General features: G+C 46.9%; 1 protein-coding gene across 1 annotated transcript; it reads right to left on the bottom strand.

The window, feature by feature from the left end:
* Window positions 1-10,135: 10,135 nt before the first annotated feature.
* On the bottom strand, window positions 10,136-10,798 carry LOC101290912. The gene has a single exon (XM_004308724.1). The coding sequence runs from the start codon at window positions 10,796-10,798 to the stop codon at window positions 10,136-10,138; it is 663 nt and encodes a 220-aa protein (XP_004308772.1).
* Window positions 10,799-15,106: the final 4,308 nt, after the last annotated feature.

Raw genomic sequence — 15,106 nt, 5'->3', positions numbered from 1 at the left:
GAGAGAGAGAGAGGGTAAAAAGATTAACCAGGACTATTTTAGTCATTTTGGTCAAGATTGATGTCATTTTGAAAGTTTAGGTATGAAACTGATTAAAAAAAAGATGAGGTATCAAACTGATTTTACACCTAAAGTTCAGGGTAATAAACTGAATTTTTTCCTAAGGGCTATAAACTTTTATGCAAAAGTGGTTCGACGGACGTCCTCTATCAACGAATGTCACATTACTTTTGAAAGGGTTATTGCAACATAGGAGCATAGAATGGTTTCAAACGTGTTGATTTTTCACAAGAGTAAATAACTTAATTGAGATAATTAAAGATTCAATTGTATACATTTATAGCTCATATCGATGGTTTTCGTTCATGTGACTTTTCTTTTCATGCTTGGGTAGCCGATGGACATTATTGGCTATCAGATGTACTTATATATGTTGGCATGATCCAAATTGCTCGCATGACTGTCAAATGTACTAGCAACAAAAATTACTCCTAATCATTTCTCTCTCAATTACAATGATCAATACTGAACACTTAATCTACTCGCGACCGTAATCATCAGCGCACATGGCTAACGTGGATGGTTATGATTTATTCCGCAATCACCGAGTCTTTTTTGCTAAAAATATGCCACATTGCTCGTGATCGATTAGCTTATAAGTAATAATAATGTCGGTGTTGCTTAATACTGATGTCTAATAACAAAATCCTTGAAATATATGTCATTTATTAAGATTTATACGTGTAACCATTGAGTCTTTTTCAATGTTTGTCGCACTCGTCATTGATGATTCGCTATTTTGTCGAATGACTTTAAAATAACCACTCATTAACAAATTAAAGTTGGTGACAGTCACTAACAAACTTCGCGAAATGACGACACGTTTATCTATAATAGCATGGACATACTAATTGATTATTGCAACCTCATCTTGGAGTAATCACACCAGTTAAGTACCTTTTAATAGTTTAATTTGCTTAAACAGTTTGGAAATTTGGGACTTAAATATCCTAATCCCTTGCTTTGTTGGAGTGGCATATTCCTAGTTATGTGGTTTTTGCTTCCAAAACAGTGGGCTAAGCGGGTTTACATTTTATAATCACCTAATCCTTCTTGAGATTACATGTAATTAGTTTTAAGTACCATGCTAATCTTCACGTGTGTCTTCCAAACAAATATTGCCTTAGGTTCTCGCTGGATTCTAAAATTGCGGACCTGTAAATATATCCAACAAATCGAGTTCTAACTGCTACCGATCTGATTCATCTGAATGCAACTTACTTAACAATTTCACTAAGAATTCCGAAGTTCTCTCTTGGAAAAAAAGTGAGACTGTAAAAGCCAATTGGATTAAGCTTTGGCATTTCATTTGACCTATACATATTGTTTTCTCCTTTGGAAAACTAAACCAACCAATTAAGTAAAGTCCACGTACTCGATCAATTAGCTAGGGCTCACACTCTTCAACAGATAATTTAGTGTTTACAGACCAGGCTGGAGTGACTTGCAGGCAAAAACAAACAAATCTAAGGAGAGCTGTTCACACTCACATACAACTGTGCAGCAGGAGAAGCACTTGCAATATTCACAATGCTTGTGGCTTGTTTCTTTCTTTTATCGATTGGGACATGGGATTCTCTTTCACTAAAATTAAATAATCTTCAACATCAATTTGGATCGAGTTTCTTACTACTTCAGAAGTTCATTGTTACCATTCTAGCTAGTAATTCCCGCGAACTGTTGAAGATCATAGAAGACTACTAGAGCAGTACGTACCATAGCTAGTCTTTAACATGTTCTTAGCTATTTTAAGATAAATTAACAATTTAATAGGTAATGTATTTTTCGGTAAGATTTAAAAAGCTCTTGTTTCCTAACTCACTGAGCGTAATTTTTAAATATATATGTAATTAAATAACAATATAGTGTGATTCATCACGTGTCCACGTCTTCATTAGAATCCAAAATCCAGCTCATTATCCGCTATTTTTCAATAGTTTCTACAACACATTTCTTTTAACAAATAGATACATCGATCACAACTACTGAACTTGTGAATTAGTCTATTTACTAAAATTTAATATGAACTATGTCATTTAACACATAATCAATACAATCTTTTTGTTTGCTTGTAGTCCTTTACCCTTCTTGCCTGTCACCTATCCACCCAGGAATCTTAGATTTTTGTATGGTTTAAGAGTAACTTTTATTTTGTTTGTTAGATCAATTTTGAGGTACGTTTCAGCTCACTTTTTGGACGGTCATGATGCAATAAACTTAATGACATACCTGCACTATTCTAATACTTGTGCCATGAACGAGGAAGAAAACCAAGTTTCCAAGTACCTACTCTGTAGTCTGTTGAAAGAGATGAAGACAAGAATGATGTACTTGACAAATTAGTTTATGGAGTAGTAGCAGAACCATAGTATCTATGGTAGAAATGAGCAAAACCAGCCGGATATCGAAATACCCGAGTTGAGGGTTTTGATTACCAGACCCAGATACATAGCATTCTCACATCTTTGATTTTAGGGTACGGTACATCTTCGTTCTGTTCTGTTTCTGTTGCTCTCTCCCATCATATATATTAGACTCAGCTTAAATTCTTCTTTACAATTGCTTCCTGTTGATCCACAAAAAAGAAAACACTTCTGTATTGAAAAATAATGTCGATTCTATATTGTAAAAGCTCAGGCTGCTCAGCCCACCTAATGAATGGGACTAATTGTATTAGTGTACCACGTCTGATAAAGAAGGCCCAACATCAAAGCCATAATATGTGAGTGCTAGCTAGATTTGCCTTAACAAATATGGAGTGTGGCAAACTGGCAATGTCCTGTGTCCAGTAGTTATTGGTGATAAACCATGGAACTCGATCAAAACCAAAATCATCATCATCTTCTGCTGCATTTTGTTAGTGCATGTGTATAGATAACTTTAGATAATTGTTTAGCAAGAATTCTTGAACACTGTAAACACTGGTATAAATATATAGAAGGCCTTCAGTGCTTCATCAGTTCATCCGGTTCATCACAGTTACGTTTCTCCCTTTATAGTATCATAGCCTCTTTAGGCTCGCGATCACATTATTAAGTCATCTTCTTTCTCCAGCATTTCTAAATGGCCACCTCCTCCATCACTGGTTCCGGGCCGTTGTGTCGAACTTCATGCATGACCATGAATCGTTTACCTATGTCATCTTCTTTCTTCAGCATTTCTATGTCATGCGGCTCGCTCTGGTTCCTCTTCTCCGTATTTCATACTGAAGACTAACGCCTTCATTCTGGGACTTTAACCACCAAATTTTCAGCATGATTGAGTTGATTTTGGTCATGGGTCAGATATATGAACAATGCACCACACGAGTTGTGCGTGTTTTGGCCACGCGTCTCAGCAGGGGCAGAGTCGGAACTCCGGTGACTCAAAAGTAAAAAAAGGAGATTGCGGGGCGTGCCACCTCGCGGACGAGGAAAGAAATGCGCTGCGGCTAGATTTCTAAACAAGCGAAGAAGGGGTTACCGGTGCAACCTCGCGGACGAGGGATTACGAGTAAAACCTCTTGTCACCTGTGAATCGATACTCACTGTTAGAGCGAGCAGAGCAACAAATAGGGAGGAAGGCAAATTAGGGAGGGGTCTGAGAACTAAGACGAAGTGCACTTAGAACTTAGGGTTTCGAGGATGCTCGAGGATTTGTAATTGTTCTGTATGATTGATTGTGTGTGTTGTTTGTTGTGTAGAGTTCCCTTATATAGCGATCCGCAAGCAATTCGTAGAGACCTAATCACAACTCACTCGGACTCACCAATTAGAATTCCACAAGGATACGACCAGCTCGCGAGCCGCGCGGTCCATGCAACACGTGTCCAGAACAGACCTCGCTTAGGTCTCGCTCACCGCCCCGCATCATCTCACTGTAGCGTCGTACGCGAACTCGAACACTAAGCGATCCTATCCCGCGGAGTACTACAGTCCATTTCCAACTCTACCTCGTCATGCACTGCAGAATCCTACACGAACTGAAACAAAGGATCCCGCGAGGACATCGAATCCCGCGAGGTATCAGAATCCTTGCAAAACTCCAGCTCGCGTGTTGCCAGACCTCGCCACCCTTCGTGGGCTTCGCATTAAGAAAGGGCCACAGGGACTGGCCCAAATGTTATCCAAAACGTACCCCGAGTCTTGGACCAAAATACCCACCGGGCTCAAACATTGCCCCCTAGGCCTTGAGCTTAATCCACCTCGCAACGGATAAGCGAAAAGGCCTTAATGAGCACTTTATGGGAATCCGCAATTCAAAAGGTGCTAACGTTTCGGCATCGTCGCCTCCCTTCATCATTGCGACTGTTTGAAATTTGAAACGTGCTGACGTTTCGGTCGTCATCGCATCTCCTCATTACGGCTACTGATTGAAAATACGTTACGGTCCGTCTCGTTTATAAACCTTGATGCGGGTCCCCACATCTCACCATCGCTTTCTAACCAGTCTTTTCCCTTTCTTCTGCAACCAACAGAACTTCACCACCGGACTCACTCCGCCCAGAAACAATGGCTCTCAAACCAACTGCTAACGATCCAAACCTTAACCTCACGGCGGCGAGCTCTTGGTCGACCGGCCTCGCTTGCCGTTTTGCCAACAACCCTCCTCAAGGAACACCCATTTATTTCCTTGAAACAGGGGCAGCCCTGCTCGGTCCGACCCCTTGGCAACCTCCGTCCGCCGCTGATCTGAACCACTATACCGACTCCGTGCGTCGGCCAATCCTTGCCCAGCGTCGCGAACCGGGAAACTTCGCCTCCTGGTTTCACCAAGCCCGCTCTCATATAAATATCCGGGTCGGGGAATGGCCCAGCGTCACCGCGGAGGACCGGGCATGGTACACGGCTCGCCTCCAAACCGATCAAGTGATCTGGGAAGCAACCGGCATCAACGAAGCCATTGCCTTGAGTTTCTCGCTGCCTCCTCATGCTGATCGAGCACCTATTGCTGCCGCGGCCTGCTTATGGAACGGTGCCACCAACACCTTTGATTTCCCCTTCGGGCAAATGAGTATCTCACTGCTGGACATCCTCACCATCACAGGACTGCCGATTCATGCAAAGCCATATGCGCTAGGTGACTTTGCATCAACCGAGTTTACACATTCCTGCAATCTGGGGGCCCGCCGTGCCCTGAAAGGCTCGTATGGAGTATGGAGGAAATTCTACATCGGCCATGCAGAACAACACGAAGGAGGTATCGCTTTCCTTGAGTATTGGCTTGATAAATTCATATTTTGTGGCAGTGCTCACAAGCCTACAGGGAAATGGACAAAGCTGGCCGAGGCACTCTACAATGGAATCGAAGTAGGGCTAGGGCAGCCCGTGCTGGGCGCGCTCTACCGGACCCTGCACATGCTGTCCCTAAGACCCTTCCATCTCTCTGCTGGCCCTCTGTGGATCCTGGACTTATGGACGCAGCTGTACTTCCCGCTCTTCCGACGAGCCCCGCTTGAATTCCTACCCGAGGACCAACTGCTTGGCTTCGCTGTGTGTAGGAACGCTGCGAACCGGACTCCCCTGTCCTTCTTCGCCAGCCTCTCCATCATGTACAACCAATTCGAACTGCCTCCCACCATAAATATGATGGTTCACCGGTGCCACCCTGAAGTCTTATCAACGGGCTTCTTCCCTCGCTCCGATTCGGACTTTGACGCCAAGACCATCTTCATGAGAGCATCCTCATGCTTCGACCTTCAACTCGCCGAGGATGAACAAGGCTTCGAGCTGTATGCCCCAACCACTTCGCCAGAACGCGATCCCGCACCCGAGGTAAACCACCAACTATATAAATTCCATACCGCCTTTACCACTTCAACAAAATGCTTTCTCCTAACTCTCCTGTCTACCTTTACAGTCTGCACCCCGCCGGAGATCGGTCAGAAGACCTGAGGGTGCCGGAGACAAAGGGAAAGCACCTGCTCAAGAGGAGCCCGCGGCGGACCATGACGGTGAGACTGCTCCCGTCATTCCCCGGCCAACAAGTGGCGAAAGCTCGCGGAAGCGCCCTGTCGAGGACGAAGAAGAACTGCTAGAGGATGAACGATATCGACAAGAGCACGCTTTGGTAAGCGACCTTTCTTCGAACCAAACTCATTAAAGCCAACAAACGATTTGCTAACTTTGTATTTGACAGGTTCGCCGCCGTATCCGACCTCGCCTCGCTGTCATTGAAGGAGAAACAGAGATAGTTGAAGTCCCAATCCCGGAACCAATCGTCGAGGATCAAACCATGGTTACCGAGGAAGTCGACGTGCGACCCCTTTCTCCAACCGACGCTCCAGGCGAAACTGGCCTGCCTCCAGAGCCTACCTCGGTTCCTGTTCAAGACGAAAGTCTCGGCCAGACCACCCGGCTTTCTGACTTTACTGCCTCCTTGGCGGTTCCCCCAAAGGATTTTCAACTGGTGCTTGAGCCCTCTCTTTTGCAACCAGACTCAGCGGCCCAGACCACCGAAGAATTGACAGTCCTTACTCGATCTGAGGTCCCAACGCCCGTTCCAGAAATTGAGGCAGTCGCAGAGGTTGAACCAACCACCCCGACCCCAATGAGAACATCTGGCGAGGCGGCTTCTTCTTTGGCTACCCGGACCGCTTGTCTTCGGGCCCGGATTACCCCGCTTGCCGATCCAGAGCCCATTCGCCTAGCCCGGGTTTTCTTTCACGGGCTATTGCGCCAAGGTCCCCACATGAATGTATTTGACTTGGTGAGGCGTGTCCGCGAGGCCCATGAAGCTCTGATTTGGCACCTCGCCGGCAACAACCCTGCTCTAGACCATGTGTTGGAACTCATTGACGCTGTCGAGCTGCAGGCTCGCCGAGTTCAAGATGCCGGTGCCCAGTCGGCTGCTCACGAGAAAGTCCGCCAAGCCTTAGACCATCAGATGGCAGCCCTTTTAGCCGAACTTGAAGACGTTGAGATTCCTGAGGCGTCTTCAGAGAATCCATGTATTGTTTATGCTCGGCAAGTGGAGGCCCTGGAGGCTCAGATAGCGGAGCTGCAAGCTCAACTTGCTCAAGCTCGCCAGAACTTGGCCCGAGCTGAAGAAGCAGAAACCCGTGTGCAGGCTGCGGAAGAGACCCAGGAAGCTTTGGACTCGGCTACTGCTGCTGCCAACGAAGCCCAAGCCTAGGCGGATGTTGAAGAGTTGGCCTTAGAAGGCCTTCTCATAGATTTGTATAGGGCTTCTAGGCGGGTTTAGACTTGATCAGCGCTTTGCCCCCTTTGTATGAACTTTTATAATAATATTAATATTAAATCAAATCTTTCCCGCTCTTTGTCGAATCTTGTGTAAGAACTGCCTTCTCAGGAAAAAATCTTCTTCCGAGATTCGGTGGGGGTTTCCAATGTAACTACTAGCTTGGAACAGGGGCAGTCATCATGGAATAACGCGTCCGACCTTATCTCCAAAGCTCATATTTCGGAGCAAATCGTTGCATGGAGGACATTTGTTAAAAGGAAAATCGGCCTTTTTTGCCTATAAAAAGAAACGCTTGGCCGGGCCGAACTACCAGTTAAGTCTTTGCCCCCTTGTCATGGGCTCTTATACCCTTATGTATATCCTCTTGTCCCTGCTTAAAGCAAAGCCCCCACCTCTTATTTCCACTCTTCGTTCATTTTGAGTCTGAAAATCTACTCTCAGGCCGGGAGTGATTCTGAAAATCTACTCTCAGGTCAAGCCTTTGTTTGGACAAACTAATAGTTGGGTACCTTCTGCCTTGCACCAGCTGTTCTGTCCAAACGTGAGGTTTTCGAGGCTTCGCATCCGTTTGCGCTTCAGGTTCTGGTCAGTGCTCTTTAAGCACCTTCGAGGCATGACCGGTAGCATGAGGGACCCTGGTCCAGTGGACCTCTAGCTTCCCAACACTTTGTCTTAGGTCCAGGCCGGTGTCAAGGCTCGTGCTGGTCTGTGGAAGAGGGGCGTTTGCCAACTTTAAACGAAGGATGCGGCGGCAGTCTCTTCTTCAACCCTGCAAGATATACGGGTTGAGGCTTCCAATATCTGCAGATCTATGCTTCTGAATGTAAACATAGTCTAATTTCACCCTTTCTGTCAATGTAGTTGCTTCGGCCGGAAAGCCGATGTTCGAAACTTGTATTGAAACAACGCCAAAAAGGCAAAATAAATGAATTTATTGTTTTTAAGGGCCTCTGGAATAGGCCCCAATCTTGTACTGGCATTTGCGTTTAGACTTTGCACGTTTACAGAAAATGAAGAAAAATAGAGTTATCCTTTTTTAGGGCCTCTGGAATAGGCCCCGATCTTATACTGGCCTTTTTAGGCTGGTATATTACAACGTACTCTATCAGTCTTCTATCCCGGATTGCCCCCTAGTGTTAGGCGGCGGAGCGGGAACGCGATGGCGCGTAGCACTATTGACAGTAGTGACGGGGCCTGGGGGAGGTGGAGGATCCTCGCGTTTCCTGATAAGACGTATTTGCACACGCATCAATTAACCCTGTCAACAAATCAATCGTAGTATAAAGCAAGCAGGGATCGTTCTAAACCGGGGATCCAACTACAGGGTAGATCCATCTAATCTAATATAAGTGCCGAAATAAGCATATAGGTTTTAAAGGTTTGATGATTTTGAAATAGACAATGAAAATAAATCCTAAATTACTTCTATACATATTTACATGTGATCAACCAACAATCATGCAAACTTAACCAAACAACCATATAAGAACAAAGAAGACGATCTCTAATCTCATTTAAGTCTACACCGTGAGCAATTATACAACCTAAATTTGATATGCACATAAGTTCCTACGTGGTTCCTATGACATAGACCTACTTAGAATTAGACTACGGGTTTCATTCAACATCGTGACACAAACAAGCTCGGCTACGTGCTCTACTTATAGGTCACACACATAAACTAATCATGCAATTACGTATCACATAAAAAATCGATGTGTTTAAGCACAAGTCCAAATCAAACATAGGTAGAAAATCGGTGAAGTAACAAAGACAATGCAACTTATCAACTACTTGTATCAAAGTCGAACTTTTGATGATTAACACATGCAATATCAACTACTTGTATCAACTACACATGATAATGGAAGAATGCACCGAAAATCTTAAAGTATAAAGAACATAATACTCACGGCATAGAAAACCTAAAATCATTGATTAAAAATTGAAAACTTTAATTCAAAACATGGTTCAAAAGTGTTTCTATCTCATAGACAAGAATCGAAACATACTTAAGCAAAAACTTAAAACAAACATAAACAAGAACAAACACATAGCAATCCGAAAATAGAAGATGAAATACACTCTCAGAATATCCCTACTTGTTCTATTCTTCGAGTGAGCAGAATCCTAGGCTACTTGCTTTGGACAAATACTAAAGGTGGGATCAGATTGTGGTGTTTGGAGGTTGATGGAGTTTCGGCAAAGGCTTTGGTGTTATTTGCACGGGTTGATGATGATCTTCTGTCCTTGAAGTCGTGCTTTATGTAGAAGAAAAACCCTAGAGAAGTCGGCCACAAAGCCTAAACCAAGTTGGTTTAGGATTCCTAGTTCTTCTCAATTTCGGCAGAATGACCTCCGTTTGATGATTACGTCATAACTCCCTCTAGAAAATAGATATTGAGGTGATTACAATTGATTTGGAAACTAGACTCCCGTAGCTTTCTATCCATATCTGGCACGTTTTCTGATTCATTGTGAGCTGTCCTGGAGAGTCCGTTGAAGTTGACAGACGTGCACAGGAATTCTCCCGATTTAATCCAGATTTTCAAGGCTTGGATATTCTTGAAATTCTGCCGAATTTAGATATTCTTCTCCATATTGGACTTGGTTTGGACCTCTCCTTCATGGACTAGGCTTTGAGAAAAGATGGAATCTTGATCAAGACATGAATCCTGAGTAAACAAGGGTTTCCAACACTTGGCACAATTTCAACACCAAATTATTCAAATCCGAAAATACTATGTATTCTAATACTAAAAACTACATATTTCTAAATTAAGCAATCATTCTACACTAAACACAAATATAAAGCTAAAACAACTAAATAGGAGTTAGCAAAGGGTAAATAAAGGGTATAAACATATTAAGAACGTCACACTTTGTGCTCCTATCATTCCCAAACTCCAGCAATGTGGCGCTTGAGGAAATGGCCATTAATAGGATTGCGATGAATGGTACCGTCCAAGTCGCACATGTGGTATGCCCCCTTGGGGAGTATACGATGAATAATAAAGGGGTCTTCCCATCGAGCGGACCACTTGCCCCGACTGTCGATTTTTTCCCCAAGTGGGAGTACTGCGCGCCACACTTTTTGGCTCTCAGCATAGCTCCGTCCGCGCGTGACTTTATCGTACGAACGCGCGATGCGTTGTTTCTCGAGGATGAGATTGTTGAAAGCGGCGACGCGGTGCTCGTCGAGATCTTCAAGCTCCTGCCATATAGCTTGGACGTAATCCTCGCCAAGTAGTTGATGCTGTTCCTGAACGCGGAGTGAAGCTATATTGATCTCGAGGGGAAGGACGGCATCATGACCGTACATGAGAGCGTACGGGGTAGTATCCGTCGGGCTGCGCTTTGAAGTGCGGTAAGCCCACAAGGTGTGGTAGAGTTCCTCATGCCAGACACGCGGGTTCAACTCCAACATCTTGCGGCGGATGTCGAGGATAACCTTATTACTAGCCTCCGCCTGGCCGTTGGACTGTGCATAATATGGCGTAGAGTGGAGAAGCTTGATGTCGTAGTCGTTTAAGTACTTAACAACTGAATCAGCCATGAAAGCTGCCCCCCTGTCCGTAACGATGCACTCCAAGATACCAAAGCGGGAGATGATATTGCGGAAAATAAAGTTGCGCACCTAGTTGGCGGAGGCAACCTTGAGTGGTTCGGCCTCGACCCATTTGGTAAAGAAATCGGTGGCGACGATAATGAACTTATGCTGCTCAGAAGAATGGGGATGAATGATGCCAACGAAATCTATCGCCCAACCGCGACCCGGCCAAGGTTTAATGATAGGCTGCAACGGGATGTTGAGAATATGTTGCACTGGTCCATGAGCCTGGCAGTCTTGGCAACCTTTGGCGAAGGCAATACAGTCTTTCAGAATGGTTGGCCAGTAGTACCCATGACGACGGATTAACCAACGCATTTTTGGCCCAGCCTGGTGCGAACCGCAAACTCCACAATGTACTTCGCGCATGACACGTTTAGCTTCGTTCCCATACACGCAGCGGAAGTCGTTTACGTCTTCCCCACGCCGCCGGAGTTCGCCATTGCGTAAAACAAAGTTTAAGGCGAGGAAACGTATCTGCCTGGAGTGAGCGGCGTCGTTGGGGTTCTGGAGGTAGGCGATAAATGGTAGCCGCCAATCCTCGTCGATAGGGTCCAAGGCCGCAACTTCGGGGGTGGCGGCCTGAAACTGCCCCCTAGCGATGAAAGAGGGAAGAGTACGGCGCTCGACCTTGAGCAAACGTTCGCGCACGCCGTCGCGCAGGCTGAGGCCGGATGCTACCTGGGCGAGTTCGTTGGTGGCGAAGTTGAACTCACGTGGTATGTGCTCGATGTAGACGTCGTCGAATCAATCCAACACCTCAAACGCCTTGCGCAGGTATGGTTCAATTGACGAGCTTAAGCACTTGAACTTTTCCACCAGCTGGTTAACGACTAACAAAGAATCGCCAAAGATCTGAACCTCGCGGACTCCTAAATCCAACAAAATCTCTAGTCCGATGATCAACGCCTTGTACTCAGCCTGGTTGTTGGTACATTTGAAATCGAGCTGGAACGAGTAGGAGAAGCGATCTCCGGCGGGATTGGCTATGGTTATCCCAGCTCCGGCTGCGGTATCAGTCCGTGAACCATCAAAGTACAGGGTCCAGGGAGCGAGTGCCACAGCAGCGAATTCCAACTCGCGAAACGCCGTGAGCTCTGAGGGTGGGTGATGAGCGAGAAAGTCTGCTATTGCCTGTCCTTTTACTGCCTTTTGTGGAACATATTGCAACGAGAATTCGGACATGGCTAAGATCCACTTGCCGATGCGTCCCCGCAAGATAGGGCGAGAGAGCATGTATTTGACCAAGTCGGATTGAGCGATCACAACCGTGGTAAAGGCAAGCATGTAATGGCGCAGCTTGCACCCTGCAAAATATAGGGCAAGACACAACTTCTCCATAGGTGAGTATCGTGTCTCACACTCAGTTAACACCCTGCTAAGGTAATAGACAACGTGTTCTACCCCGTTCACATCGTCTTGGGCCAGGAGTCCGCCGATGGACAAGTCGGCAGCGGCGATATAAAGTTTAAGCGGGGTACCGTCGCAAGGTGGGATCAGGACTGGTGGGTATGTAAGGTAGTCCTTGATTCGATCGAAGGCCTGTTGATGTTGTGGTTCCCAGACGAACTCGGTTGCCCCCTGGAGCTTGATGAGGGTTGAGAAAGGCTGGACCTTCCCTGCCGCGTTGGATATGAAATGGCGGAGAAAGTTAATTCGCCCAAGCAGCTGTTGAAGCTCCTTCTTTGTGTTGGGGGGTGAAGCGGTGATTACCGCCTGTGCCTTGTCCTTTGGGATTTCGATGCCTCTTTGATGCACTAGGAAACCAAGGAAATCGCCGGCCTCCACGAAGAAAACACACTTGGCGGGGTTCATCTGCAGGTTATGTCGGCGCATCCGTGTAAACGCCTGCCGCAGGTCTTCAACGTGGGTTGCCCGTGTTTTGGTTTTGACTACCACATCGTCGATGTATACTTTGATCAACTTCCCCAAGATGTCATAAAAGATGAGGTTCATGGCGCGCTGGTACGTTGCTCCCGTGTTTTTAAGTCCGAAAGGCATGACAACATATTCGAACGCGCCGGCAAAACCAGGGCAGCGGAAAGCGGTCTTGTGTCAATCTTCCTCAGCGACGGGAATCTGATGGTATCCGGCCGTTCCATCCATAAAGGATAACACCTTGTGCCCCGCGGCGACATCAATGAGTAGGTTAGCCATAGGCATGGGGTATATATCCTTCGGTGTTGCGTTGTTTAGGTCGCGGTAATCAACACAGACGCGCATCTTGCCATTTTTCTTGCGAACGGGGACAACATTGGACAACCACTCGTTATACTTTGCCACGCGAATGATGCCCGATCGGTGCATGCTTTCGATCTCTTCCTTGACTACGATCTAAGTCTCAGTTCGCATGAATCGGCCGTCCTGCCGTACCGGACGTCAGTCGGGATAAGTTGGTAACCGGTGGCAAACCAAGTCCGGGGACAAGCCGGGCATGTCTTCGTATTTGTCGGCGAAGCAATCCCTGTACTCGCATAACAGGGCAAGAAGGGTTTCTTTTTCGTCCTCCGCCAACTTAGCACTGATAGAAATAAGTAAGGGCTTTTCTGCAGTCCCTACGTCAACTTGTGAAATGGGGTCGCGGACTTGAGGTGGTGTGTCGTCCAAGACGGCGGGAGCTAAGTGAATAACTTCCTCCTTGGTATCGGAATAATCCACCACTTCATCTACATATTCCATAGTCGCGACCTTGTCGTAGGCTTCGCGTTCCGCCCAGTACGAAAGGAGTCTTTCGCACAAGGACTCGCCAGCCTCGCGTGCCTCCTCTGAGAAGGCACTATTCATCAAAACCGGGTGTGGGATCCGCGATGGTGTGAGGACGTTGCAAATCGTCCTTCACCTGGGTAAGTCCCCATCGCGTTAAATTGGAGGCCGTTATTCCATATGAGCGGCCCTTGTTATCGACGCCTTGAACATCCAACGGACCCATGTCTGTAGTATAATATCGGGCATCGTTGAAGCTGGCGGAGATGGAGAATGGCCGCGGGTCGGCTTTGATGATGACCGCTTCACAGTTCTCGGTGTCCCAAATTATGAGTTCTTGGTGCATGGAGGAAGGCACGTAAAAACTTCTGTGGATCCAATCTCGGCCAAGAATCATGTTGTAAGAGGAAGCTCATTCGGCGACGAAAAAGGTGTAAACCCGTGATGCCGGCCCGACCTTGACCCGTAGAAATAGCAAGCCTAGGGTTCTGGACACTTGCCCAGTGATGTTCTTGACTGTTAAGGACGTGGTTTGGATCATCGAGCGCGGGATGTCTAGGAGTCCCATGGTACGGGTTGTGACAACATTGACCGCGGCACCAGTGTCGACCATGACCTTGTTGATCATTTTTCCTTCGACTTCGGTCGTGATATACAGTGGCCGCATGTGAGTGGCCATGTCCATAGTTGGTGTGGAGAAGGTTAGAGTTTGCTTATGTTTGATGCTGCTCGTAATTTCCACCTGTGTGGCGTCGTCGGCCGGTGTCGGAACTGGGCCCATTTCGCTGCTGCATGGCGGGGGTATGCTACTGACATCCTCGCTGCTGACGGGAATATCCGCAGCACTGCAGGTTGTGTTCGGTGGGAGAGCGTATCTTTCTGAAATGAAGAACACCATCCCGACTTGAGAGGCGAATTGTTCAGGAACTTGGACTAGGGGAGTGTCAATGACCACGTGTTCCCCTTCGAGCACCGCAAAAGCGTCTGCTTCGCGGCTAAACCCTTCATCAGCACCCCATCCTGAGACCTCTACCATATTACAGGTGAATGATTCTACCTGCTCTTCGTCCCGGTCTTCCTCTAGGTTAAGTCGAGGTTCTGAATGTGCCTCGTCGCCTTCTGAATTCTCGCGGAAACGCTGGGCCATTTGTTGGGCGAGGTTAGGACTGGAGGGCGCCTGTGCGGCTATTGGTGGCTGTTGAGCCTCGGGTTGTCGCGAGCGCCATACTGACTTGGTTGAAGGCTGATGGTCCTTGGCTGGTTGTTTGTCTGTTGCCAAAGGAGCCTTATCGTTGTCTTCCTTTTTCAACCGTTGTAGGGCGGATATTCGAGGAACCATCCGAGTCTCGGGCTCCGGGGTAGACCGTGCCCGAGGCTGGTGTGGTGGTGGTGGCTCCCTTCTGATATCGGCCTCCGGATTTTGACGTTCCTGTTGCCATGAGGGCTGAGACGGTTCGCGTTTGGACTCTGGGTTCGGGGTTGTGAACAGCTTACGCCTAGGACCGGTAGGCGGAGCCCTTCTCCGCTCGGGCTCCGGTGACGGCCTGTGCC

This window comes from Fragaria vesca, linkage group LG7 (genome assembly GCF_000184155.1).
Source record: "Fragaria vesca subsp. vesca linkage group LG7, FraVesHawaii_1.0, whole genome shotgun sequence".
NCBI classification, from domain to species: domain Eukaryota; kingdom Viridiplantae; phylum Streptophyta; class Magnoliopsida; order Rosales; family Rosaceae; genus Fragaria; species Fragaria vesca.
The sequence above is the reverse complement of the archived record's forward strand: the minus strand, read 5'-3'. Positions and strand labels throughout refer to the sequence as shown.